This window comes from Penicillium expansum (genome assembly GCF_000769745.1).
Source record: "Penicillium expansum strain MD-8 chromosome Unknown contig8, whole genome shotgun sequence".
NCBI lineage: Eukaryota > Fungi > Ascomycota > Eurotiomycetes > Eurotiales > Aspergillaceae > Penicillium > Penicillium expansum.
The window spans coordinates 256,376-283,388 of NW_015971309.1; the positions used below are offsets into that span (position 1 = coordinate 256,376).

At 50.0% G+C, this 27,013-nt stretch overlaps 8 protein-coding genes across 8 annotated transcripts; 4 read left to right on the top strand and 4 right to left on the bottom strand.

Moving 5' to 3' along the window:
- On the top strand, positions 1-3,194 carry PEX2_003620 (KH domain protein; the record flags this gene model as incomplete). The annotated part of the gene is made up of 6 exons (XM_016737640.1): positions 1-396; positions 481-762; positions 815-1,276; positions 1,332-1,656; positions 1,710-2,074; positions 2,133-3,194. The coding sequence occupies 6 exons, from the start codon at positions 1-3 to the stop codon at positions 3,192-3,194; spliced, it is 2,892 nt and encodes a 963-aa protein (XP_016598696.1).
- Positions 3,195-3,884: 690 nt separating this feature from the next.
- PEX2_003630 (glycoside hydrolase family 2 protein) lies at positions 3,885-6,048 on the top strand (the record flags this gene model as incomplete). Its single annotated transcript, XM_016737641.1, has 3 exons — positions 3,885-5,287; positions 5,367-5,783; positions 5,865-6,048. The coding sequence occupies 3 exons, from the start codon at positions 3,885-3,887 to the stop codon at positions 6,046-6,048; spliced, it is 2,004 nt and encodes a 667-aa protein (XP_016598697.1).
- Positions 6,049-6,612: 564 nt separating this feature from the next.
- csmB (putative chitin synthase) lies at positions 6,613-12,075 on the bottom strand (the record flags this gene model as incomplete). Its single annotated transcript, XM_016737642.1, has 4 exons — positions 6,613-6,710; positions 6,770-8,076; positions 8,134-11,721; positions 11,780-12,075. 4 exons carry the CDS (start codon positions 12,073-12,075, stop codon positions 6,613-6,615), a joined length of 5,289 nt encoding a protein of 1,762 aa, XP_016598698.1.
- A 1,815-nt stretch (positions 12,076-13,890) lies between these two features.
- Positions 13,891-19,623, top strand: chsE (chitin synthase class Va; the record flags this gene model as incomplete). Its single annotated transcript, XM_016737643.1, has 4 exons — positions 13,891-14,000; positions 14,062-14,250; positions 14,303-19,539; positions 19,592-19,623. The coding sequence occupies 4 exons, from the start codon at positions 13,891-13,893 to the stop codon at positions 19,621-19,623; spliced, it is 5,568 nt and encodes a 1,855-aa protein (XP_016598699.1).
- Positions 19,624-21,016: 1,393 nt separating this feature from the next.
- Positions 21,017-21,435, bottom strand: PEX2_003660 (Actin-binding FH2; the record flags this gene model as incomplete). Its single annotated transcript, XM_016737644.1, has 3 exons — positions 21,017-21,064; positions 21,131-21,178; positions 21,241-21,435. The coding sequence occupies 3 exons, from the start codon at positions 21,433-21,435 to the stop codon at positions 21,017-21,019; spliced, it is 291 nt and encodes a 96-aa protein (XP_016598700.1).
- A 178-nt stretch (positions 21,436-21,613) lies between these two features.
- On the bottom strand, positions 21,614-23,589 carry PEX2_003670 (putative alpha-1,3-mannosyltransferase; the record flags this gene model as incomplete). Its single annotated transcript, XM_016737645.1, has 2 exons — positions 21,614-22,104; positions 22,173-23,589. 2 exons carry the CDS (start codon positions 23,587-23,589, stop codon positions 21,614-21,616), a joined length of 1,908 nt encoding a protein of 635 aa, XP_016598701.1.
- A 595-nt stretch (positions 23,590-24,184) lies between these two features.
- On the bottom strand, positions 24,185-24,629 carry PEX2_003680 (uncharacterized protein; the record flags this gene model as incomplete). The annotated part of the gene is made up of 3 exons (XM_016737646.1): positions 24,185-24,297; positions 24,357-24,468; positions 24,516-24,629. 3 exons carry the CDS (start codon positions 24,627-24,629, stop codon positions 24,185-24,187), a joined length of 339 nt encoding a protein of 112 aa, XP_016598702.1.
- A 457-nt stretch (positions 24,630-25,086) lies between these two features.
- Positions 25,087-26,124, top strand: PEX2_003690 (uncharacterized protein; the record flags this gene model as incomplete). The annotated part of the gene is made up of 1 exon (XM_016737647.1): positions 25,087-26,124. One exon carries the CDS (start codon positions 25,087-25,089, stop codon positions 26,122-26,124), a length of 1,038 nt encoding a protein of 345 aa, XP_016598703.1.
- Between the last annotated feature and the right edge of the window lie 889 nt (positions 26,125-27,013).

The window sequence follows — 27,013 nt, forward strand, 5'->3', positions numbered from 1 at the left end:
ATGACACCGCCGACTAGCATCGATCCAACGGTCAATCTGTCCTTCAACGTCCCATTCTCGTCGACCCTAGCCGGCCCCGATGTCGAGGATGTGCTCCACGCCAGTCCTGGTGCCCTCCAGCGCTGGACTTTCCCGGAAGACACCTTGGAGGGCACATCGGTACACCAGCTTCCTGTCCACACAAACAATGTTGAAGGCTTGCAGAGGTTATGTCGGAAGATCACAGAAGAAAAGGGAGGACGGGTGGAAGCTACGCTCACGACCTCCGAAGCCAAGGCTGTGCCAGCGCTACAACGCCGGCCGAATGGCTTGGTGACCAACGTCTGTGTCACGGGTGATGGGGAGATGGCACGAAAGATGCGGGCGAGAATCTTGAATGAGACCCCGATCATGCTGGTACGTGGACGAAATTTTTTGGTTTCCGACACCAACAGGATTTTCAGGCCCACAGACATCCCTTGCTAACATCGGACCGTTCAGAGATGTGCGACCGTTGATGTAGATATGCATCTGATTATAGATGGATCACCAAAAGGAATCAGAGCTAGCGTCCTCGAGCACCTCGACACTTTAGCCGCCTACACCGGGGCTGACATTTTCCTGCTGACTCCCAAGCTCCATGATGCGGATAGTGCGGTAGTTTCGTCCTATGGCTACGCTTCGGACAATGGCTTGGACCAGCGCTTCCGGGTTGCCATTTACGGTGATTTGGAGAGCTCGGAACATGCCAAAACCCGGGTCCTGATCATGATTGACCAAATAGTACGTCTTTGTGTGCGTGTGTCATGAGGCCGGCAAACTAACTGGAGACCAGCTCAAACGCCATGTGGATGCCATCAAATTGGACTCGACTATGCATACCTTGGTCTGTGGCCGCACCCGCAAGAACATCAAGCTCATCGAGGCTGCTACTGGCACCGCTATCTACTTCCCTCCGCCTTTCCCCCAAATTTTTGGTTATATACCCCCCGGTGCGAACCGCCGAAGTGAGGATGAGGTCTACATTACGGGTGAGACCCCGGAACAGATTGCTCGCGCCAAGCAGAAGCTGCGAGAACTTGTCATGGGTGTAAAGATTTTTGTCAAAGACGTGGTTGTCAGTTCAAGCAAGATCGACAACATCTTACTCGATCGTTTGGATAAGGTCCGGAAGGTGATGGAAATGAACGGGTCTTATGTTCTTTTCCCGCAGCTGGGTAGCCAACGCGGCCTTGTTCGGATTCAAGGTACCGAGGTGCTGCACGTTGAGCGGACAGTTCGGGAAATCATGGCTCTGGTATGTCGCTTTGTGATATTCTGACGAAATGATCTGCTAATCTTTAAATGCACAGGCTGGTCAATTCTATAGTGCCTCGTGGTGGATCATCATGCCTGACCCGGCCCAAGGTGGTCTCCGTGCTCCCGCAACTGCCGATATTCGCTCCATGCTATCGGATATCTGCACCAACTCGGAAGCGGAAGTCAGCTTTGACAATCTAACTTTCACGATCAACGGTTCCGATGATGCAGTTAAGGCTGCCATGACAGTCATCAACCAGATTCCCTTCGTGATGCGAAGCCAGTATCAGATGCGGGTTAAGATCGAGCTGGCCAACGAGCACAAGGAGTTCGTTAGTGGCAAGAAGAACGGAAAGATCAACAAGATCATGGGACAGAGTGAGTTTTACCAGACAGTCTACCTGTGACGCGAGATACTGACTCGCACTCAGGCAATGTCCAGATCATCTTCGACGGTTTCAACGAGTACAACTTCTACATCGATGTGTGCGGCAACCAGTATGAGTCGACCAAGAATGGCTTGGACTTGGTTGAGCAGGAGATGCCTGCATCGATCTCGTTCCATGTGCCTGACCAGTATCACAAGCGGATCATTGGGATTGGTGGACAGCATATCCAGCGCATCATGAAGAAGTACTCCGTCTTCGTGAAGTTCTCCAATGCCATGGACCGCGGCGGCATGGGCAAGGAGGATGACGACATTAAGGTTGACAACGTGATCTGTCGGACCCCTGCTCGCAACGCTCAGAGTCTGGACCTTGTCAAGCAGGAGATTATGGACATGGTTGAGAAAGTCGTAAGTGCTTACATTGTCCACAGCTTTGATCTCATGATTAGAAACTTACAATTTGCAGGATGCCGAATACGTGGCCGAGAGAGTCGTCATCAACCGCCTATATCATCGTGAGCTATTGGCCCGTATGACCGAGATCGACGAGCTGGAGAAGAAATGGAACTGCAAGATCGAGTTCCCAAGCACCGAACTTGCCAGTGACGTTGTCACTATCTCCGGCCCTGAGTATCAGGTCCCCCAAGCGGTCGACGCATTGCTTGGCATGGTGCCAGAGAGCCACGAGCTTCACTTCCAGAGCTCAGTTGAACTCCAGGACTACTTCAAGTGCTCCGATTTCCTCGCCGATGTTCGCACCAAGCTCAAGGAACAGTACGAGGTCGATATCAACGTCGATGTTGGTACCGATCTTCCTACTACCCGCGAGGAAGGTTCCTCGTCTCCCACCCCCGGGCCTGAAGACCGTGTGGTCCTCGGCTACACGCGCAACAACGCCGGTGGTTTGAAGGATGCGATTGACTTCCTGATTTCCCGCCTTGTTGCACATGGACTTGACGCGAACACCGTCAAGGGTGCTATTCCGCGCCCTAAATCCGACTCGTTCGAAGAGTCGCTGCCCTTCTTCGACTCGAAGCTACTGCAGCACGCTCCAGCGCCCCTCTCGACCGACTCGCCCACCCGGCCCAACTTCTCCGATGAGACCAGCGAACGAGGATCGATCTTCGAGCGCCTCCGCAAACCCGGAAGCATCTCGTCCTTCTCCTCGTTCATCGGCCGCAAGAATCACTCCGCCTCGCCGGGATCGTTCTTCAAACACGCCTCGAGCAACGCCTCCAAGGCCTCACTCGTCTCCATGGAGTCGCGCGATAGCGGCTACCGGAACCCATGGAACGACTCCGGCGTGAACCTCCCCGAAGACGACTTGCCCGTCCTGGGGAGCTCCCACAGCCACAAGAGCAGTACCAGCAATGGCTGGCCCACGCGCTTCGATGCCAAGTTCCCCTTCGGCACCGCGCCGGGCGACATGACCCCAAAGCATGACCCGCGCACCTCTTTTGATAGTGGTCGTCCTAGCACTTCCAATTCTACTTCTGGATACCCGGCCCCAATTGGGCCACCGCGTTAAAACCAAAATATCCATTTGCAGCAGTATACCCTTTTTTTGGTTGAGTTGTTTTTGTTTTATTGTCTTTTTCTGCTTTTATTCTCATTCCCAGCGTGTTTTTTTTTCGGTTGTCTTTTTGTTGGTCTTCTTGTTGATTGATACCACGGAACGCAAGCAATGAAGGCGTCAAGAAAAGAAAACGAGATATCCAAGATCTGCGTGCGATAGAGCAAGGAGTCATGGTCTTGACCATATCCTGCCTCTTCTTGTCTTTTTTTTTATTTATTTATTTCGCGGTGCGCATTCGGAGGAAAGGGTTGGATAGTCTGAATTGATACCAGGGCGATCTGGCATTGACTTCGGAGGAGTTTTCCGATAAGTTGGGTTTTTATGTTGATGTTTTACTCTTTTGATATCCCCCAATCATCAATGAGATTTTGCCATTAGAACACATTCTCCAATCTAAGTTTTTTGAGGAAACTGCTCCCCTGTTCGAGCATCACACATACATGTCTTAAGATGAACCTCATAGATAGCTTCCAGTGACATGTATGTCTCGGTATGCCCCCCGTGGCGAGTGACGTTAGACGCGGGGTCGAAGTGAACGCACACCTCTACTTCTCTCTCCCACACTTCCAATCGTCAACCTACAACTCCCAAGAAATCATAAACCCCTTGAGCTAAATAACTAAACTCCCATAATACCCAAAAATGGCAACATCCTACCCCCGCCCGGACTTCCAACGCAGCTCTCTAAACTGGAATACCCTAGACGGTCCCTGGACCTTCACCTTCGACGACAAAGACGAAGGGCTAAGCTCGCAATGGCACAAAACCACCCTCCAGGGAAAACCCTCCCACCAGATAACAGTCCCATATGCCTTCCAAACCCCAGCCTCGGGTGTAAACCTCATCGAAGCGCACGAGGTAATGTGGTACGAGCGACGCATCAAAGACATCCGCACAGCCGGTGAAAAACAAAACGGGAATAAACTCCTCCTCCGCTTCGGCGCTGTCGATTACGAGTGCTCTGTCTGGGTAGATGGTATCCTTGTCGGCGGACACCGTGGTGGACATGTGCCATTCGATATAGATATCTCCGACGCCCTGACCGACGGCGCTACAGAGGCTCGGCTCACTCTTCGGGTTAGAGACTCGCCTTATGACATGACCCAACCGCGTGGGAAGCAGTACTGGGGTCCCGTGCCGCAGAATATCTTCTACACGCCCAGCGGGGGTATCTGGCAGTCTGTTTGGTTGGAGAGTGTTCCGACTATGCGGTTGCTTTGTGGGAGTGGAGGGACGGTGTTTCGGTCTGATGATATTGAACGCGGCCAGTTGCATGCAAAGGTTCATGTTGCCGGACGTCGGGTTGGAAGTGCGGCGAAGGTCGAGGTTGAAGTGTCCCTTGGAGGGCTGAGTATTGCGAAGGTCGACGGCGAGCTGATGCAGGATAAAACCTTTGCTGCGGTTGATTTGGGTATAAAGGTTACTGAAGCTGCAGTGGGGAACTTGAAGACAAAGAGCCCGGAGTTGTTTGGCGTTGATGGAGTCTGGAGTCGGGGTGTTGCGCTCTGGGCTCCGGAGCATCCTGTCCTCTATGATATCACGCTTCGTCTGTTCGATGGGGCCGGAAGTCTTGTTGATGAAGTCCAGACTACAACCGGAATGCGCAGTCTATCCTGGCAAAACGGCGATGGAACATTCCGACTGAACGGAAAGCCGTATCTTCAGATGCTATTCCTGGACCAGGGATACTGGCCCGAAACAGGCATGACACCTCCTTCCTCTGAGGCTTTGAAAACAGATATCAAGCTAGCGCAGAAACTCGGCTTCAATGGATGTCGCAAGCACCAGAAAGTTGAAGATCCGCGCTTCTACTACTGGGCAGACCGGATGGGCTTCCTCGTCTGGGGCGAGATGGCAAATGCCTACGAGTTCGACACTGACTACATTGAGCGGTTTACCAGCGAGTGGACCGAGGCCGTGAAGAGGGATATCAACCACCCATCGCTGGTCACCTGGACACCGCTTAATGAGTCGTGGGGTGTATCTGCCTTGAAGGACAATATCGAGCAGCGTAATCATGTTCGCGCTCTGTACTACTTGACCAAGTATGCCCCACCCGGTGGCATTTTCAATGTGTCCACACTGCCAAGATGAAATTGATGAACCAGCTAATATAAAATTCAGGATCCTCGACCCTAGCAGACCAATCAACGACAACTGCGGCTGGGAACACGTCAAAACAGATCTAACAACCTTCCACGATTACAGCGACTCCGTTGAACTGAGTGCAGCATGCGCTACCATGTCAGGAATCCTCGAATTGAAAGGTGGGCACGAGGTTTTCACCAAACCGATCTACTCTGGATATTCCGGCTCCGTGATCGTCGATAAAGGTGCCCGGCATACTCCTGGTGCACCGGTGATCTGCACTGAGTTTGGCGGGGTTAATATCGCACCGCCTAAGGACTCTGCTGCTGCCGGGGAGCGGGACTGGGGGTATACGACTGCGAGTGACCCGGCAGATTTCTTAGTGCGATTTGAGAAGCTGGTCATGGCGGTTGTGAAGCCAGGACATATTTGTGGGCTTGTCTGGACTCAATTGTACGTTGCACACATCATTCCTGGCTTTTGGAATTGGCACCTGGGAACTTCTGCTAATATTGGGTTTCTTTTCTGATCTAGATGCGATATCGAGCAGGAGGTGAATGGTCTGTATACTTACGATCGTAAAGAGAAAGTTCCTGCAGAGAAGGTGAAGGCGATTATGGATGCTGCGAGGGATCATTACTACCAGCATCTCACGTCTCATCACTCGAAGGGTTTCAAGAAGCTACTGGATCAGTATAAGAATATTGTGCATCGTTAGGTCTAGGAATGGTCATTGTAAATTAGTGATATGGTATCTCCAAAACCATAGTCGCCTGCAATAGGACATCATGTTAGGTAATTTTCATATTCATGTTGAACGCTAAACCGCCACTTAAATCCCCCTGATACATAATTTATAATAAACGTTGTGGGGTTCTATATATTTTGAACTGAAAGATGAAGATGTAGCACTTTGTCGACACCCGAGCACCCGATATATTTTCGAGTTTTGCAATCTGGAATGCAAGACACGATATCGGTCAAGATTGAAGTCCGCGGTCCTACGAGGCAAGATATATATTTATAAAAGATGCAAGGGCCAAATTCAACATCATCGAAACATATATTATTGTCACTGGGCGCTAGGAAGATCCCGTTAAGTGAAGACTAAAGAGCAAAGTAGCTCAAAGACCAAGACGCTAGATGCTGTGCTCGCAAAAAAAAAAAGAAACGAACCCCATGAAAACTCCAGAGATGCCGAGACCCAATATCAGTAAAAAATAGAAACGTGCTAGATGAATGTGATGCGGAATGCAGAGTGCATATTACAAGTTAAAAAAAATCACATGTTAGCCAATTCCTGGTCGATCTGTCGGTCCAGGAAGGCTCGCTTGTCGCCCGTGAGCGAGGTTTGCAGGCGGTGTTCGACGAGAACGCGAACTATTGGGATACAGTTAGTGAACTGTATGGTTATTGTTGAAAGAGAGTTTAAAACTTACCCTGTTTTTTGGTGACAGTATCTAGATCAACCTCGGCCAGGCAGCCGCGAATTGCCTCGGTAATGGCACCCTCATCGGGCCCACTGCCAGCACGGAAATCAAAGGCAGTGCTGGTGGGTCGAGAGGTGTACTGAGGCAGGGGGCTGCGAGAGCCAGCATTGCCGAGGAGGTTATCGCTGCTCTGCATCATGCCGACGCTATGTCTGCTCGCGGCCATCGGGTTGTCCTGGTAGGCGCTGAGGCCACCCATGGACATGTGCCGGGAAGCTTGGGCAGAGTGGCCACCCATCTGAGCGCCCGCTTGTGGCATATCCGTGTAGCGGGAGAAGTTTGACATGTGCGAGTTGCGGTTGCCGGGGAGGTTGCCGCCGACGAAGGGTGCGGGGGACTGTGGGGGTAGGTAGGGGTGGTGACGGCCCTGGCCCGGGAATCCGGTAAGAATGGTGGAGGCTGGCTTGACAGATGAGTACTGCGAGTGCATGTCATCCATCTCCATAGCCATGTCATCGTACCGGCCGGTAGCGTAGACCTTCTCCTGGCTGGCGCTGAGGTCGCCGCGGCGGCCAGGGAGGTTGTTGGCCATGGCGTAGTCATCCCAGCGCTGGAGTGGGATGCTGCGTGGGTCGAAGGGCTCATCTTCCACGGCGATGACTCGCTTGTCGCCCTTTTCGCCGATGACAACACGAGTGGTACCCCATCCGAAATCGTCCTGTTTCCAGAAGGCATACAGCGGCAGGATGAAGTTGTAGATCGGGTACGCAAGAAGGTAGATAATCATCCATCCGATATGTTGCCATTGCCGTTTGACAATGAAGATGATCGCTTGCAGACCGTATACACCAGCCAGCATGATAATCGAGATCATAGGGAAGGGACCCGTCTTACTAGCAACTAGGTAGATCAGGTAGGTGAGGTATACGCAGGTCGCAGGAAGGATGAGAGTTCCCACCAGATCGACGAGAACGACGAAACGCATACTGAAACAGCAGAAACCGCAGAGATCTTCCAGAGCTGCCAGTTCCACCAGGTTGTGGATTGTGGAGTTGATCCAGCGGCGTCTCTGCGACAAAAGCACACCCCATGTTTCAGGGGCGGCTGTGCTTGCGTAGGCATCGGGAATAAACTTGTACGACATTGCTGGGAAGTGTTTGGTCATGATGGTTGTCAGGTACCGATCCTCACCAAGAGACAGGAGGTTCTTCTTGTGGAGGGTATCAACATCATTGTCAGCGTAATCGTGAATGACTTTGTCCGAGATGATGAGAGGACGTCCTTTGTCCGCAGTTCGAAGGCGATACATGGTGAAACTAGGCATAGTTAGTATCAATTTATTTCCCCTCAAAAATCATATAGGGGGAACTCACCATCCAGGAAGACAGGTAACACTGCCGAAGAGCGACTCAAATGCCTTGGCCAGGTGATGCGAGATGTAGTATTCGTAAACCTGAATCATCGTCCACCAACTACGTTCCTCATTCTGAAGACTAGTCTCGCCGCAAATTCCGGCGATTTTAGCATCTGCTGCACACGCGGCGACCAAGCGATTCAGAGAATCCTCCCTAACAGTGGTATCTGCGTCGACCATGAGACAGTATTCATATAGCTCGGGATCCACACCGATGACGTTGTTGATTTGGTGGAACATTTCCAATTCGAGGGGCGACATAGGTGAGCGATGATGAACACGGTTCAAGAACTGCATAAGAAGGACCTGCGTATCACGCTTGCCACGATTGCCAGGTTTGGATTTGCGCTGCTCGGATTCCTTGCCAACCTTGACGACCACGATGTACGGCACGACATTGCCTTCGTACTCATACAGTCCGGAGTAAACCTTGCCGTAGTTAAGCTGCTCACTTCCCTGACCGAGCGATTTGCATGGCAGTGCTGGTGGATCCATCTTAGGATCAACTCCGAGGATGTCCAGAACGATCTTGGGCGTGGGGCGGTCATTTCCACCGCCAACAATCATACCATCACAGATGACAAAGATCAGCTTTCGCTTGTTGTCGTACTGCAAGGCAGTCAAAGAATCGAGGCCTTTCCGAAGATCGTTCTCGCCCTCTGTGTATGCGGGAACCATGCAGATGACGAATTTGTCCTGAGGCGTGGGCCGACGTTTGGATCCCAACTGCAGAGCAGCAAGGAACTTGATCAGGATGACAGCGCAGATGAGAATGGTGAAGGCGAGCAGGATCCAGTTGTTGACTGTGCATCGTGGACTATCACGGAAATCAACTTTGCCGACATAGAAGACAAAGTCGAGACATGTCTGGGCATTTCTGAAGTCCGTTGTGTCCTGCCATAGGTCGGTGACATCTTCACCCATGTTGTTCTTGAAGAGAGTAGTCACAGATGACGGTAGCCAATTGTATTGGTCGAGGTTGTTCATAGTTTTTAGAGTATAGAAGTAGTCGGTCAAGTCGTACACCTTTTGGTCTTTGATAACCCAGTAGCGAGAATCATCGTTAGCCTGTGTCTGAATGGCACTCCTTTTCCAAACCAGATCACCCTTGTAGTATGAAGCAATCTTTGGCAAGAATTTATTTTCATACCAGGTATCCTTGTGGAGTGCCGTGGTGGTGGTTAATGACAGTGCTCCAGATTTGTGCTCGGCCGTAGGATACGCGACAGCGTCTGTGTCGTTGTGTTGGAGGGCGAGCGTATCGGATGTAACAAATGGGGCACAATAACGGTTGAGAGGAGGGGGAAAGTAGGCATCTAAAATCTCTCCTCCAAATTGCCGCATGTTGTCTGAGCTTGTGTCTTCTCCAGTTATGTCACTGTGCTGTGTGCGCCAGAACTTGCTGATGTCATAGACACGGCCGTGGATGCCGACGTAGAAGTTATTATCAGTCGTGTGCCAGCTAACCTCCTTCTCATTCCAGACCTTGTCCTTGTTGGGACAGAGAAGGTCACCAAAGGCAATGATGTAGAAGCAGACAATTGCGTTGAAGAGCAGAATCAAAAATACAAGAACAAGCTTTTCTCGCCAGGCCAGGCGGACATCCGGGCGTTTCATGCGACCAACGTATCGAAGCACGAAGGAAGGTATCCAGAACGTCATGGCCCAGACGAAACCAGCCCAAAGTCGACGGCTCCAGGGGATGGTTTTCTTCTCAATGTGCTTCGGATCACCAAACTCAGGGTCGAATTCGCCGACGTACCGGCCATATTCATCATAGTATGCAATGTCTCCTTTCTTGTCGTCACCTTTCCGGCCCAAGCCATAGTCACCGGTATTGGCAGCGTTGGTGAATGGCGCACTGGGAGCAATGGACTTGGCACCGCCCATCACACTTGGGGCCATGGCGCCGCCAGGTGGCATTCCAAGAAGGTTGGAACTTTCATGGATAGCAGTGCCCTCTGGGGTGAAGCCGGACTCGTATAGCGCAGGGCCGTACATGAATGGATTGACCTGAGCCTCTTCTGGCTTGAGATCCAGCATACTCTCCGCTTCCCACCATGCCCCCTCGCGCATCCACACGCGCTGTTCGCCGACGACGGCATCGCCATTGCTCCAGCCTCTCTCGATGATCCAATTTTCAACACCATCTTGGCCTTCAGCACAACCGAGTCGCGCATACCGACCTACAAACTCTTCCACGTCAAAATCGGCAGTGAAATCGAGTTGCTTCAAGCGACGGTTGGCCCATTCCGGGAGTCGCCAGTCTCGCAATTGGCGGGAGACTGCACCCGCAGACCATGCCGTAGATGCCGATGACGCGAGCTGCGCTGGCATGTCATCAGTGGGATGGAGGGAGAGGTGGTACCAGACACGGCTACTGTTGAGCGTGGTAGGAAGATCGAATCGGCCGCGTTTTCCCACGGTGATACCTTCGGTATCAACCGGAAATAGAACGCGTCGGAGAAAGGCGTCAATCTCGAGTTCAACACCAACCTTTTCCAGTACCCCCTGCCGCTTGTCGAGATCGTGTTCGCGTTCTCGCCCGGCAAGGCCTGTGATGATATTGAGATCTGGCTCAACTTGGGCCACTGCGGAGTTCATTTCACTGATGACAGAAGCTCCAATGGGAGGGAGAGGAATTCCATCATCCTTCATTTCAGCATTGAGACCAAGACCATCATCGAAGATACCTCTCATCATGATCGCTTTACCGAGAGCCGGTCGTGGGATATCAACGACAGTCAGGTTGACCGTGTCATCGCTTGACCATTGTGCTGCACCGCCTCCGTTGCTGGAATCGTTTTCCAATGCAGCCTGAATCTCAGCTGTGATGGCTTCGTTTGCTTTGCTGATGACCCAATCAACTAGAGCCTCGTAGATTCCCGCGATCAACACTTCTCGTTCATCAGTGGAACATTTGTGAAGAAGGATCTCTGGATCAATTCCCAAAAGACCCCCGGCATCCTCACAGACCTCCTCTAGATCTTCCTGGTCCACCTCGAACCCAACAGCATTACCGAGCTTAAGGAGACCAGCAAGGACTGATAGCAAACCTCGCTGGGAAGCACCTTTGATGCCGATGGATTTCAAGGAAGCACGGAAGTCTTCTGCTGCTGCAGCATCGTCGGCTGCGGGCAGATAGTGTGGGGGATTATAGGTGCTTGATCGGTTGAACAAGGTATATGCAGCTGGGTCTTTCAAGTCCAAAAATTCACGCTCCGCAGCTGTCGATGTAGAAGTGAGGAGATAGTAGAAGGCATCAAACGCACGGTAGCCGGTCTCAGGTTGGATTTCCAGAAGACCCTTACGCACATTGATGCCGGAAGTGGACAAGGCGAAGGAGAGGCCAACGACAGATCCTTGCAAAGACAAGGTGTAAGTGGCGGCCAATGCTGAATGAAGAGAGTAGGAGGGGTTGAAAGCGGTGACTGCAGTGAGGAAAGGTCGTAGAGCGGAGAGAGCGATCAGAGCTAGCTCGGGTGTTTCCACCGGGATCGCCGCGATAAACGGTTCTAGCAGTGAGGGCGTGGATTGATGGAGAGCGCTATTTTATGTTATGTTAGGACTTATGCTCTTGAGATAAATTCACTTTCAAAACATACCCCAGAACAATGCAGCCATCCTCGGCGCGGCGTCGGGCATGTTCCCAAGCTCTGATAGCTAGATCACGGTCGACCGTGGCGCCAGTTCGGCCATCAGGTAAAGTGGTTGCTGCGGTTACCCATGTATTCACAACCAAACTCGTGGCAGAGTCTAGTTGATACGGTTGACCCGCAGTATAAAACGAATGGAGGGCATTCAATAATGTTGTTGTTGAGACCTGAGTTGCATGTTGTGGTCTGGGTCCGCCCGAGAACCCCGTGGACTGCGTGGAGAAGACCGAGTGACGGTTCGACATGACGAAGGTGAGGTCGGAGGGTCAACGATGTTCACGGCAAGATGCGATGTCCGGCCTGTTCGCTATCACAACCGCATGAGGGTACTTTTGTTTTGTGTTGGGTGCTTGTCTCGCTAAATGTACAGTGAGAGCTGGCGTATAGAGGTTGGAGGAGAGTTGGATTAGTTAGATTTGGAGTAGGTCAGGGTTGGACGATCAATAATTGAGCGAGCGACTGGAGACGGAACTCCTGAATGGATGAGGGAGAAGACAAAACAAGAAGAAGTTAGGCGTGGGGAGAAAGAAATCGATGGAGTTGAAAATTACGGGATATGGAAAAATACCGTCGATCCTGACGATCGTTTCGACCCTGCGCAATCAAGTAGTTAAGCTTTTGGCATTCTTGTTGGTCTTAATGAACGAGCAAAACCATACGATTCAAGTTTCTGTCTGATTTCAAATGCTGACATGGCCCAGGATTTATTCCAACTACGTATTTGCATTCTACCAGACGGGGGGTTCCCCTGTAATTTTGAAACCATGGGATGTTTGTTGCTCTTTCACCCTGATGGGCTTGTGCTTGATAAGTTCCGACCAATGAAAATGCATCGGATGGACAGGGACCTGGGGACCGAGAACCCCGTAGAATGATAGATGGGGTATTGTATGCTTCGTATATTTCGTATCTGTGTATTTAATGTATTAATAGTATTTTGGTATGGCACATGTGTGCACTATATTTGGGATGTCTCACTCATCTTTTTTCTAACAGATGACTAGTTTCGCCACATAATGTATGATCGGAGACTTGATCCACTGTGCCACCTCTACTAGTCTGTCTACTGGCCTATCCATCCTCGCGAGAATGTCGAGCCACTTTATCTTCTTAGGCCGAACCCCCTAGTTTCAGACCATCCATTGTATTCTGGGTCATATTTTCAGAGTTTTTGATATGCAGGTCCCTTGCAAGGAGGTCAATGATCAAAATGTGGGAGTTGACGTGTTCTAAGGACATGGACCTTATACCGACCATGCACACTTTATAATATGTAAACACATTGTTGTACAAAGTGTACTCCGTATGTAGCTCCTTAACAGCTGGAGTGGAGATCCCTCAACATGAGACTGAGGTATATTAAAAGATTCAAAACCCGCTTTTTTCTGATTCATGTATTTTGGTTTTTTTTCCTTTCCATTTTTTTCACTTTCTCTAAGTTGTCAGTCGTATTTCCAAGCTCTTATATCATTCTCTCTGACTCTGACTGTCTCTGGAATATGATTATTGTGGGAACATTATCAGCTCTGGTGGATTCCCGCCGAGACACATCCTATGAAGCCGAAACCAATCAGATATTCGATATTCAATAATCCCCAACTAGACCCTTTTTAATCGGTATGCCCGAGGTTCACCTATTCTTAGCGACCGAGCTAGTAATTTGTGTTGTATTGTACAATACACATCCACCCCCGACCTCTTATCGATTTGTTGCTTTTTTTCCCTTTGTGATCTTGCATTCTGGGCTTCTGACTTCTGCTTCTGTTTCTGTTTCGATTCTTGTGTCTCTCAGCCACTCGTTCATCCTATACTCTCGCCATTGCACCCCAAATCACAACTTCGTCGAATATTTACCCCCCTTGGCACCCCGATGCGTGCCATCTCGATCTGTTGCTAGGGGTCTTTATTCCGCCAAGTCTACGAGGCATTCTTGCTCTCGCTCAACGTTCGTTCCGTCACTGCGAGGCTTCATAAGCCATTCGCTCCGTTGATACTTGTCGTCTCGGTTGCCCCTCATACACTCGTTCACACCCCCAGATCTCAACTGAGGGGATCCAAACATGGTCAATACCTTTTCTGGGAGTGGGCCGGCACACGCTCAGCCCTCACTCCCCTCATTGCCCGCCCACCTCCAGTCTGATACACATCTCACGGCCCATCTCGCCAGTCGGTAGGAAGATCCCCAACCCTGTCAATGAGTATACTTTCGGCATAGCTAACGTGCGTATTAGCTTTCATGTTGGTTTACCAACTGCCCACCTGTCATCTCAGGCCCTCATTGCTTTGAATACATATTCATCGGCGACCAAAGGACCTGATGGCGGAAAAGAGGGAAGCGCTGCGGGCGAAGCTGAAGATCTCGCGCGCCGCGCCTTCACTCGCCTGGGTGCCCGCGCTGAGAACCAAGCCGTTGTATTCTTGTAAGTTGAATCAACTCTCTATATAAAACCTACATCTAACGTTCGATTACAGAGGAGAGAGTGGATCTGGAAAGACTACCATTCGCTCGCACTTGCTGTCTTCGTTCTTATCCTTTTCATCCACCCCGCTCTCCTCTAAAATCTCATATGCCGCCTTTGTATTCGACACTCTTACAACCACTAAATCCGTTACTACACCCACCGCTTCAAAAGCCGGTCTGTTCCTTGAGCTTCAATATGATGGATCATCTTCTGTGAACCCCACCCTGATCGGTGGTAAGATCATTGACTACCGATTGGAGCGAAGCCGCATTTCTTCAGTGCCCACGGGAGAGCGAAGCTTCCATGCGCTTTACTATTTGCTAGCTGGAACAAGTGCGGCAGAGAAGTCACACCTGGGATTTGAGACTGGCATCCATGTTCAAACCGGCAGCAGGCTTTCCGGAGGCGCTGTCAGCCACAAACGCTGGCGGTATCTCGGTCACCCAACCCAGCTGAAGGTTGGAATCAATGATACAGAGGGCTTCCAGCACTTCAAAACCGCACTGCGGAAGTTGGAATTTTCCCGCGGAGAGATCGCCGAGATCTGCCAGATCCTAGCCAGTATCCTTCACATTGGCCAACTTGAATTCGGCATGGGTCAGTCTACCACCACCGGTGCGGAAGAAAGTGGTGGTTATTCTCACGAGGGTGGTGAGACTGTAACGGTGGTGAAGAATAAGGAGGTCCTCGACAATGTGGCCGCTTTCTTGGGTCTTAGTGTCGATGCTCTGGAAAATAGCCTTGGCTACCGGACGAAGACGATCCACCGCGAGCGGGTGACGGTCATGCTTGACGCAAAGGGAGCGCGAGAGAATGCTGACGCATTTGCACGTACTATTTATTCTCTCTTAGTGACCTACGTCATTGAAACCGTGAACCAAAGGCTCTGTGCCGCTGAGGACAGTGTCGCTAACACCATCTCCATTGTTGATTTCCCTGGTTTTGCTCAAGCCCCTTCCACAGGGTCTACTCTCGATCAGCTTCTCAGCAATGCCGCAACTGAATCGCTCTACAACTACTGCCTTCAGTCATTCTTCGACCGCAAAGCAGATATCCTGGACCGCGAGGAGATCACAGTGGCTGCGACCAGCTATTTTGATAATACAGATACCGTGCGTGGTCTGCTGAAGCATGGCAACGGTCTGTTGAGCATTTTGGATGACCAAACCCGCCGTGGAAGATCCGATGCACAGTTTCTGGACAGTGTGCGAAAGCGCTTTGAGAACAAGAACCCCGCCATTTCCGTGGGTGGCACCAGTGGATCAGGTGGCTATATGTCCCAGACCCGGAGTGCATTTACCGTCAAGCATTTCGCTGGCGAGGTGGACTACTCCACAACCGGCCTGCTTGAGGAGAATGGAGAGGTTATCTCGGGAGACTTGATGAACCTTATGCGCTCCACCAGGAGTGACTTTGTGCGTGAATTGTTCCACCAAGAAGCTCTACAGACCATATCCCACCCGCAAGAAAAGACTGCCATCATGCAGGCTCAGGTGAGCTCAAAGCCACTGCGTATGCCTAGCATGGCTAGACGCAAGACCGGACCCCCGTCCCGTTTCGCTGCCCCAAGCACGCACCCCGAAAGTGAAGAAGGCGATGACAACGAAAGCCAGGTTGCAGGATCTAAGCGAGCTACCGGCCGGAAGAGCGGAATGCCTTCCGGACCGGCCCAGGGAGCCGCTGGCCAGTTCCTTTCTGGCCTGGAGATTGTGAACAAATGCCTGAGCTCCTCGAACCTCAATCCCTATTTCGTCATCTGTCTCAAGCCCAATGATCGTCGCATTGCCAACCAGTTCGACAGCAAGTGTGTGCGGATGCAGGTCCAAACGTTCGGCATCGCCGAAATCAGCTCACGGCTTCGCAACGCCGATTACAGTGTCTTCCTACCGTTCGGAGAGTTCCTTGGCCTCGCTGATATCGGCAATGTTGTGGTGGGAAGCGACCGCGAAAAGTCCGAGGTTGTTCTCGACGAAAAGCGCTGGCCTGGCAACGAAGCTCGTGTCGGTAGCACCGGTGTCTTCTTGAGCGAGCGATGCTGGGCAGATATCGCCAAAGTGGGCGAGCGCGTGGTACCATCCTATGGAAATGCTGGTGCTGATGAAGGCGATGGCTTCCAGACCGCCGGTGGAAACCCGGACTCCAAACTCCGACTTCTTCACCCCACCGACCCGTCTCCAGGTGCTTTCATTTATGGAAATGATCCCAAACAAGGCTACTTTGGTAGCCGCGAACTGGATGGACGCTCGGATGCCGGAGGTTCTGCCTTCAACTCCGGTGATATGTTCAAAAATCTTGACACTAAAGAGCAAATGCTTGAGAAAAACAACGAAAAGAAGATGGAGGAAGTCGACGAGGCTCCGACCTCCCCAGGTCGTCGTCGTTGGATGTTCCTTGTCTATCTCCTTACATTCTTCATCCCCGATTTCGTGATTAGGTTCGTTGGGCGAATGAAGCGCAAGGATGTGCGGATTGCCTGGCGCGAAAAGCTGGCTATCAACATGATCATTTGGTTCTCCTGTGGTGTAGCAGTTTTCATGATTGTTGGGTTCCCTGGGGTGGTTTGTCCAACCCAGGCTGTTTATAACACGGCAGAGCTCAGCGGTAAGAATGGTGCGGGTACAGCAGACTCTTATGTTGCTATCCGAGGCGTAGTTTTCAACCTTGGAAGTTTCATGCCCTCCCACTTCCCTTCTATCGTTCCCCAGAAGTCACTCAAGGCCTACGCAGGCACTGACGCAACCAATCTGTTCCCTGTTCAGGTCTCGGCTTTATGTCAGGGTGTCAATGGGAATGTGGATCCCAGTGTACCATTGGACTATCGATCAAATTTGAATGATTCCGCAGCCACAGCGTCCAGCACCACCTTCGATATCAATGCCAAGTACCACGATTTCCGCTACTGGACTAATGACTCCCGAGCTGATTGGTTCTATGAGCAAATGGTTATGATGCGCTCGAATTACAAGAAAGGCTACCTTGGCTATACTTCCAAGGCAATGAAAAAGCTGGCAACCGACAAATCTATGAAGGTTGCAAGTATCCACGGTAAAATTTATGACTTGACCTATTACATTGCTGGACCCCGAGTACCTCGCCGGCCAGCCGGGAAGAACGCGACTGGCACTGTTGATACCAATTACATGGAGCCTCTGCTCGTCGATATCTTCCAAGGAAAGGCCGGAGATGATGTGACCAAATATTGGGAGGACCTGAATTACAGCACGGCACTTAGGTCCCGAATGCAACTTTGCCTTGACAACCTGTTCTTCATCGGCAAGATCGACACTCGAGACTCAGTTCGCTGTCAGTTTGCGCGATACTTCATTCTCGCAATTTCCATCATGCTTGTTTCCATCATTGGCTTCAAGTTTTTAGCTGCTTTGCAATTCGGAAGGAAGAACCTTCCGGAGAATCTAGACAAGTTCATTATTTGCCAAGTCCCAGTGTATACCGAGGACGAGGAGTCATTGCGTCGTGCGATGGACTCTATGGCTCGCATGCGCTATGACGACAAACGCAAGCTGCTGCTCGTTATTTGTGATGGTATGATTATTGGACAGGGCAACGATCGCCCGACTCCCCGCATCGTCCTTGACATTTTGGGTGTCCCCGAATCTGTTGATCCTGAACCACTCAGCTTCGAGAGTCTGGGCGAGGGTATGAAGCAGCATAACATGGCCAAGCTCTATTCTGGTCTGTACGAAGTCCAGGGCCACATCGTTCCTTTCCTGGTCGTTGTGAAAGTCGGCAAGCCTTCTGAAGTGTCCCGTCCTGGTAACCGCGGAAAACGTGATTCCCAGATGGTTCTCATGCGCTTCCTCAACCGTGTTCACTACAACCTGCCCATGAGCCCCATGGAGCTTGAGATGCATCATCACATCAGGAACATCATTGGTGTCAATCCACAATTCTACGAGTATATTCTACAGGTCGATGCTGATACCATGGTGGCGCCCGATGCCGCCACACGCTTTGTGTCGGCATTCCTGTCCGATACGCGTCTTATTGGCGCCTGTGGAGAGACGTCTTTGTCAAACGCCAAGACCTCCATCGTGACAATGATCCAGGTTTATGAATACTACATCTCTCACAACCTGACGAAGGCATTTGAAAGTTTGTTTGGATCTGTTACTTGCTTGCCCGGTTGTTTCACTATGTATCGTGTCCGCACAGCGGAGAACGGGACGCCTCTCTTTGTTAGTAAGGCCGTAGTTGACGCCTACTCGGAAATTCGTGTCGATACCCTCCACATGAAGAATCTGCTGCACCTCGGTGAAGATCGCTACTTGACGACACTGCTTATCAAGTTCCACCCGAAGTTCAAGACAAAGTACATCTTCCGTTGTCATGCTTGGACAGTTGCACCGGAAAGCTTTGCTGTCTTCCTTTCCCAGCGTCGCCGATGGATCAATTCCACAGTGCACAACTTGATGGAGTTGATTCCGCTGCAACAACTGTGTGGTTTCTGCTGTTTCAGTATGCGATTCATTGTGCTCATCGATCTGCTCATGACCGTCATTCAACCAGTCACAGTTGCCTATATCGCTTACCTGATCTATTGGTGTGTGTCTCAGCCAGACGTGCTGCCCATCACTTCTTTTATCCTTCTTGGTGTCATCTACGGTCTACAGGCCTTGATCTTCCTCGTTAGGCGCAGGTGGGAAATGATTGGCTGGATGTTGATCTACCTCCTAGCCATTCCCATTTTCTCCCTTGCTCTGCCACTCTACTCCTTCTGGAACATGGACGACTTCTCCTGGGGTAATACCCGTGTCATCACCGGAGAGAAAGGCCGCAAGGTTGTCATTTCCGACGAAGGCAAATTCGACCCCGACTCCATCCCCAAGAAGATCTGGGAGGACTATCAAGCCGAGCTATGGGAATCGCAAACTTCGCGCGACGACCGATCTGAATTCTCTGCACACTCCTACGGCACCAGACTGCCTCCCTTCCCGCAGTCAGAGTATGGGTACCATACCAACCATACCAACTCGCGCCCGGTCTCGCAACTCGACTTGCCTCTTGGAAGCGGTGGTGCTCGTTACTCAGTCGCCCCGTCTGAAATGATGAGCAACTTTGGTATGGAAGACCTCAGCCATCTCCCTCCTGATGATGAGATTCTCGAAGAGATCCGTAAGATCTTGGCAACTGCAGACTTGATGAAGGTCTCGAAGAAGACCGTCAAGCAGGAGCTTGAAAGGCGGTTCGATGTCAACCTGGACGCCAAGCGTCCGTACATCAATTCTGGTAAGTGATAACTCAGTCGGTATCTTAACGTACACAGCTAACAGATATGCAGCCACCGAAGCCGTTCTATCGGGAGTTCTTTGAACGATCCATCTTTTTTACACCATTCCATTTTCTGTGTGTGGCCATTGTAAGATGTGGATATGTGTTATTAATTCTTTTCGTGTCTTGATTTGTCTTCTTTTTACAAGCGAACTTATGCATGGATGAGAGCTTTGCGCAGCGATTTCCTTTCGGCCCTGGATTTTCTTGAACATTTCGTCTTTTGCCTCATAAAATTATTATATTACCTGCATACTTGAAATCAATAATTCCCAGATGTTGTCTCTGGTGTTTGGCTTGTGATCCATGTGAATGTATCGTCGTAGTTCGTAGGCCGCATGTCTTATATTAAACTATTCTATAACACCATTGGTCAAGTGGAGGATCCTTGAATTCACTCAATCTCAGATCAACGATATCAGCAAGGCCTGCAAGGTTGACTTCGACAAAAAGGACTTCACTCCAGCTGATCGAGCTGTACATAAGCTACTGAATGCAAATCAATGACCAGGAATTAGGACTCGTCCTGTCTAGTTTTGCTTGCCTGGATCTCATATAAAACCGCCAAAGTGAACTTACATTCTGTCACTTTCTGTTCATTTTAATTCCAAGGGTCTAAACGGTGGACTAAGGACTCATACCTACACCTAGGTACCTACAACATAGGTAGGCAGTAATGGGCAAACAAAGAAAACAAAGAAAACAAAGAAATTTCCACTAGTCCTAATTTGGAAGTGACGGCCCCACTTTTCAAGAGAACAAAGAAACTACAGAGCTACTAAGCCTAATTGGGAAATGGAAGCAGGTGCTCAATATGACATGTGATTGGCTGCATAGACTCTATAAAATCCCCCATCTCTCTTCTTCTCTTCTTCTTTCCTTCTTCTCTCTTTTCTCTCACCCCTTTGATCACCGCGAGAACCACGAGCTCGCTGCTGTCCGGGTTTTTGTCATCGACGGATCTTGCATGACGGAGCAACACACCTTAGAGGCAATAGTCCGTAGAAGATCTCTTCTACTGGTATCCCAGGCAGCAGCTGGGCGAGATTTGTGGGACTTGCGTGTGTGAGTTTTCACATCACTGAACCTCAACTTACAGTATGTGCAAATGGGCTGTCTGTGCAAGCTTCAGACTCAATATCTGTCGACTGTACAACTATGGCAGAACCAAAGATCAATTACCTCCTGGGTAAATTCCATCACATTGCAGGATCGAAGTGGCTCATTCTCCCTTCGGTCGGCTTTGTTACCGGAATAAATTTCTCAGTTTGTTGTATTAGCAAAGCATGATTTGAATACTGTTCCTACTAGAAGACGTTTTGCACGCTTTTGAAAGAATCAATCCCGTGTTGATTAAGATATTGATATGAAAGGGGAGAAAACAACAAACCGTAACGATGCGACAATCTCCTCTCTTCACCCTATCTATGTACCCCTATCCCTTCTTCACATGCATGTGGGGATGTCGCTCCTCCTCAAGTGACTGTAAACACATGTGTTAAACTGAGTAGATTTCCAATATAATACATATTCCATTTAGGATACGAACCTTGGCCAGTTCACTCAGAACATGAATGGCGTCGGGATGAGAACCACCCTAGAGATAATATTAGCTTGAAGCTCATGAGGAAGACCGTGGGATGAATTAAAAACTCTTACCATTTCATGGTAGTGGTTCAACAAAGCATTGAAAATGGCCTCAATGCGGGCACGACGCGCGTTCTTGCGCTCTCGCTTTTCCTTTTTAATGGCAGGCCACCATTCTCTTTTCTTCTGCTTATTATTTTTGGGGGGTAGTGGAGGAGGAGGAGGAGGAGGAGGGGGGGGGGGCGCATCGGCAGAGGTTTCGGCCATGGTGGAAAAAAGGCAACACAAAAGAGGCTTGAAAAGAGGCTTGAGAAGACCCTTGGGAAATCAGGTGAAAAGTCCTCTTGGAAGAATGGTTGTGGGGGGACGTGGTAGGAGAAAGAAGGAAGAAGGAAAGATCTTTTGCTGTGTCTTGGGGACTTTCAAGGGTATTTATATTCTTCCTCTAGCTCTCAACTGTCCTTGCCATGTCAATCAGCACCCCCAGCCATTCGGCCTCCTGCTTTGTGAAGTCCTTTGCCACAGAATTTGACAAGCAACAGAGATTACTCTCCTCCAGTTGCCACGGTGCTCGATCCAACGATTCACCCGGCTCCTCCATAAACATCTCGAAATTTCCTAGAACTCGCTTACTCCCCGCATATTTATTCTCATACAGCCAGTCATTGAACCACAGAGGGCGCTTGTCGCGGTCCAAATGAAGAAGTTGGGGGGCACATATGGTTAGGTCAGATTCATGGCCAGGTGCCATTTTGCGCACTTTTTTCGTTGGGACCGGTTCAGTCTCTGTACCAACGGTCGATGCAAGGCCTTCGTCAGTGGAGTTCAAGTTGTCAGGGGTTTGCACTACGCCCATGACTCCAGATCCGCCCTGGTGGAAGGCATAGGAAGTGTCACCAGCGAGCTCCCATCCAATCCAAAAGGTTTCCTTATCACCTATGTAGTTTCACGGATCAGTAGATAAACAAGAGGTTTTGGGGGATATACACTGGGAAATAACGAACCATAGACCATATCATAAGTTCCTACAGTGTCCACGCCGTTCTTATTCCTATCTGGCCCATTCATTCTGCATACAAGCAACAATGCAACAAAGTGCTTCCACTTATCCACAACAACAACTCCCGACTCTTGTACATGCCCGCTCTCCCCAGTCCACATTCTGCTTTGCTGCACAGATTGCGAAATCGGCTTCGGCAAGATTTTCTGTAGCCATTCCTTCTTACTCTCCGGCAGGATATTTCTATCTCTGAAGAAAAGAGCGCCAGTGCGCACATAATCCGGGTCATCAAATAGCAACTCGGGGTTGACAAAGAACAGTGAGTCGGCGTCGATGAATACAACTTCCCGGAAAGAAGAGAGGAGTATAGAAAAGGGCTTACCAGCCCATCCGTTAAGTCGCCAACCTTCGTCGCTCACCATTGCGGAAAGGTCACGCGTTGTGACGCCTGGCAGTGCATCAAGCTTCTTGCGGAAATCTTCACTTAAATCGTTCTCGCCGAGATACATTACCTCGACGGGAAGATCGCAGCCCAGGAGGCGAAATGAAGGAATTGCAGCCAGTAAAAAAGGGGCGTGGTTATTGCCCGCCGTTGTCACGATACCGCGGCCTCCATGGCGCGTCGAAACGTGCAAACTCATGTGATCTGCAAAGTATGGGCTCGTCCATGGAAACAACAGTGCGGAAAACTCGGTGATAAAGTGGCGGTAAGCTTCATATTTGTGCAGCGCCTCAGGGAATGTTGACCCGCTGAACCTGTCGCGGATTTGGGGGAAAATATCGTCCCGTACGTAAGTATGGTCATCGTTGCTGACGAGGTGGACATTCTCCCAAGCCTCAAACAGCTTTTTATATGCACGTGTGCGTAGGGCAAGCTCGTGCAGCTTCTCCTCGCCTGTGCCGATTACTGGCTGAATGAGCTCTCGAAGATAGAGGTCGTTGGAAATTGTCGATAAAAGGGAATCAAGAGCATCGCCAAAGAATTCAGACTCCAAGTTCTTTGAATTCGTGTTCTTTTTGGTATTTTCGACATTATTTTCGAGTGGCTTCAGTGATTCTTGGTCTTTCCTTGTTGCAGAGTCTATATTTTCCTGCAATCCTATTGGATTTTTCACAATAGGTTTTTCATCAGGCGTCCCTTGCGAGGTCGAATCATGTGCCGGTAATTCCACTGTCCTGATATCAGTGGGCTGGAATTGCAAATTTTTGTCCGTGACCAAGCTGGAAGTCGATCGCAGATTATTTGCGTCTGAAGCTGGTGAGCCAAGTAGAAATGATATCACCAACCACCCAGCTACTACCGCAAAAGTGAGGCGCGTGATCCGCAAAAGCATGCGTTTTCGTCGTGTTTTGACGCTAGGCCTCGGATGTGACGGAGCAAATCGGCCTTCTTTGGGTGGAATTGAGTGCTGTGGGAGCATGATGTGGGCAACAGTGGGGAACCACTTGATTCCTCTCACAGCAAAAGCATTAATTTCACAAATTGGAGAAACCAAAGACCTTGTGAAAAGGAACTGAAATAAGCCCATGGATAACCCCGGAACTCTGACCCTGAAAGGACAACGCGCTCTATACCCTTTCCAGTTAGTGTGCCCCGTTCAGTCTATTTTTGACCTTTCCTCGTACTCGTGAACTTTGTACCAAATTCCTAATTAGGTATCGTTTTTACGCTGAATAAATAGTGATAGACCGGCTCTTCACTAAAGAAGTTAATAGTCGTGAATCTGTTGTCTCTTAACTCTCCAAGGAAGAACTTTCGAGAACACCAGTGGACCCGAAGAGCTTTCTCCCGGGCCGGGCCGGTGTCCCAGTGGACCCTTCAGATACAACCTTGGAACATGTCAAGGCTGCAAGGCTATCCAGCCTGTGTTCATAGGTAGTACTGTGTATATTTCGCCCTCACTAAGCGTTCTAAACCCTTGAATGAGGCCTATACGTTAAAAGGTGAAAAAAAGGGGTTATCACGGCTTACAGGGCCAGCTCATTCAACCGACAGATATGATGGGCTCAGCTCCACTAGAGAAGAACCACCACAAATCCGTGAACCACAAAATATGAGTTGCTCTTGTTGTTTGCGCTGGTGGGCCCGAAAGAGGAGGCTGAAGAGGAGGAGCTCCTGGGGTTGGGGACTGTTTCACTTTCGTCAGTGTAACTCTCCTAGAAATACAGGATTGACCCTCTGACATACCGGGGGGGGGCATATTTTCGGTTTCCTCAACCGCGAGAGAGACATGAGGCTCTGCGCCGGTGGGGTTTCTGCCTGTGTGAAATTCAGGGTGCTTTGATCGTACCCTTTTACGCTGCATGTCAGTTATGTTGCTTTCAAATGCAAGATAAGGATGCTTACAGCTTGCACCGGCGCGGTTGGGGGGGGGAGCCGACCCCGCAGATTCACCGGTAGGGCCTGAGCCTCAGCCCTGGCCGCGCGTACTAGTCTATCGTGAATGCTTCCGCCTACCATCTTGTTATGTCGGAATAAGTGTAGCTCTAAGGGCTGTCGGTTCGTAGGCAAGACATGGTACCTTCCCGTCTCAACGGGACCATCAAAACTAGGTAGCCACGATGGACGCACGATCAATGCTTATATCGCTTATTCTTTATTGCTGCGGATCTCCTGATTCTTTATTTCTGTCTCCCCTTTGATTTTCAAGATGGGAAGAATAAAGGCAAATGTCGTATGGTTTGCTGTCAATTTTGTGGGAGGTTCTGTTTATAGACGGGAATAATATACACTAACAGAAAATCAAGGTGACAAAAATCAACTAATTGACAATATATACGGACATCAATCAATGACTGAGCTCATGGTACCGGGGCCGTATCTGAAGCGGTCTATATATTTTCCGAGGGTTTTGACTTGGTTTCCAGCCATGTATTGTAACATGGCTTTTGACACAATACATCTTGGTCCAACAGAAATGCTATCTCCCACCTGTGCCGGGGTCCTCCAGACACACCAACTCATCGAGAATCATAGCATCTTGATCCGAGATGAAATATACGGAGAGGAACTGGTCCATGAGCCAGTTCTCGTAGAGCTGCTTCAAAGCCCGGAGGTGCAGCGACTGCAAGGCATCTGCCAGTATGGAGTCACTGGATTCCTGGGCCTGGCACCGCGAGTCACACGGCTTGAACATTCGGTCGGTGCATTTATACTCGTGCGAAGAGTTGGTGCCACGATTGAAGAACAAGTCGCTGCTCTTCTCCATGATATCTCTCATACCACCCTAAGTCACGTCATGGATTACGCCCTCTCTAAGCCTGGGGAAGGAAGCTATCACGAGGTACATAAGACGCGGTATCTTGAGATGACGCGGCTACCGGATATCCTCGCTAGACATGGGATCAACCAGAAGGTTTTCGAAGAAGAACTGTTCCCTTTGGTAGAGATGCCATCGCCTCAACTGTGTGCCGATCGGTTAGACTATGCTCTACGCGACGCCGTTAGCTTCGGCAAGCTTGCCATGGAAGATGCCAGAAGGGTTGTCGGCTCACTGAAGGCGTTTCCTAGTGCTACAGCGACCCGCCGTCTGCTGGTTCTGGACGATCCCTATTTAGCGCTGATTCTTTCTCGCGCATACATTACTACCGATAAAGATGTCTGGTCAAGTCCGGCCCATATGGATATATATCAGCGGACGGGCTGGGTGATAGGCGAACTGGTAGAGGCAGGGTCTGTGGATGATAAGGTGTTATGGCAAGTGTCCGATGCAGAATTTTGGACTCTGCTTCGTCAAACAGCGAATCCTAAGCAGCTTCGCGCTATTGAGAGACTGGAAGAGGAAGGGATTCCAGAGGATAACGGACTCCGACTGCCACATTGCGCTAAAATTCGCACTCTCGATCCAGACGTTTGGCAAGGAGGAGAAAAGCAACCCGCACCGTTATCGATAGTGTTGCCAACGTGGGGATCAGAGCGACAGCAGTACATTCTCAGTCGTAGTCAGCATCAATGATGACTATTTCATTGTAGATAGCTATGGCCGTCTGCAGGCGTTGATATAGAGTCTACAACTTGAACGTATGGCAGCACGCGCAAGCCGTAAAGTCGATGAATATGAGCTTCTGTGTTACATATGGCCATAAGCCTGCTAATTCTGGCAGGAAGGCGGTCATAGGTAATCTATCACCATTTACTACCAGATAGCCTAGATAAACAATCTACACACTACTTTTACAGCACCAATATTCCCTGTGAAGCCGTATACTCCAGCGATCCCGTTGACAAGTAACGCTGTTAAGAACAGAGGCCGTCATTCCTGACGAGCTCTCGGGTGGCACCCTGGCACCGCCCTACCCGGAGGACCTTCCCGTGACCGCGCCCAGCTAACAGACACTGGAAGCAAACCCGATGTTGTCTGATGTCTGTGGCCGTCGGTAACACTTGTGAGTTGTGACCACGACGTCGGAGCAGACTAGTCTAAATAGTTATATTATTTTTTTTCGAAAGCTATGTTACAATATATCGTTGAGAATCGAGTCAAAACCCTCGGAAAATACATACACTGCTACGGCTGCGAAAAGTGCATATTAGGAGTAGTCATTAATATCTACACAGATTGTGAAATGGTGAATTTTTGTCATTCTAGTTACATAGTTAGAGTCAGACATATCTGTCATCCATACCATACATTGCTGTACACCTTGATTTCTGTCAGGTATTTAGGTAGCCTTGGAACGTGGACCTGATAAGTACGGCAACAAAAGGAGGTTGCACCGGGGCACCGTCGGAACTAGTGAGATTGTAATCGCTGAGCAGCGTCACATCCACTTTGTCTAGTATATACAAAGTAGGCATCCTGATTTTCATGCTAGTGGCCTAATCCTAGGCATCTCAGTAGCTAT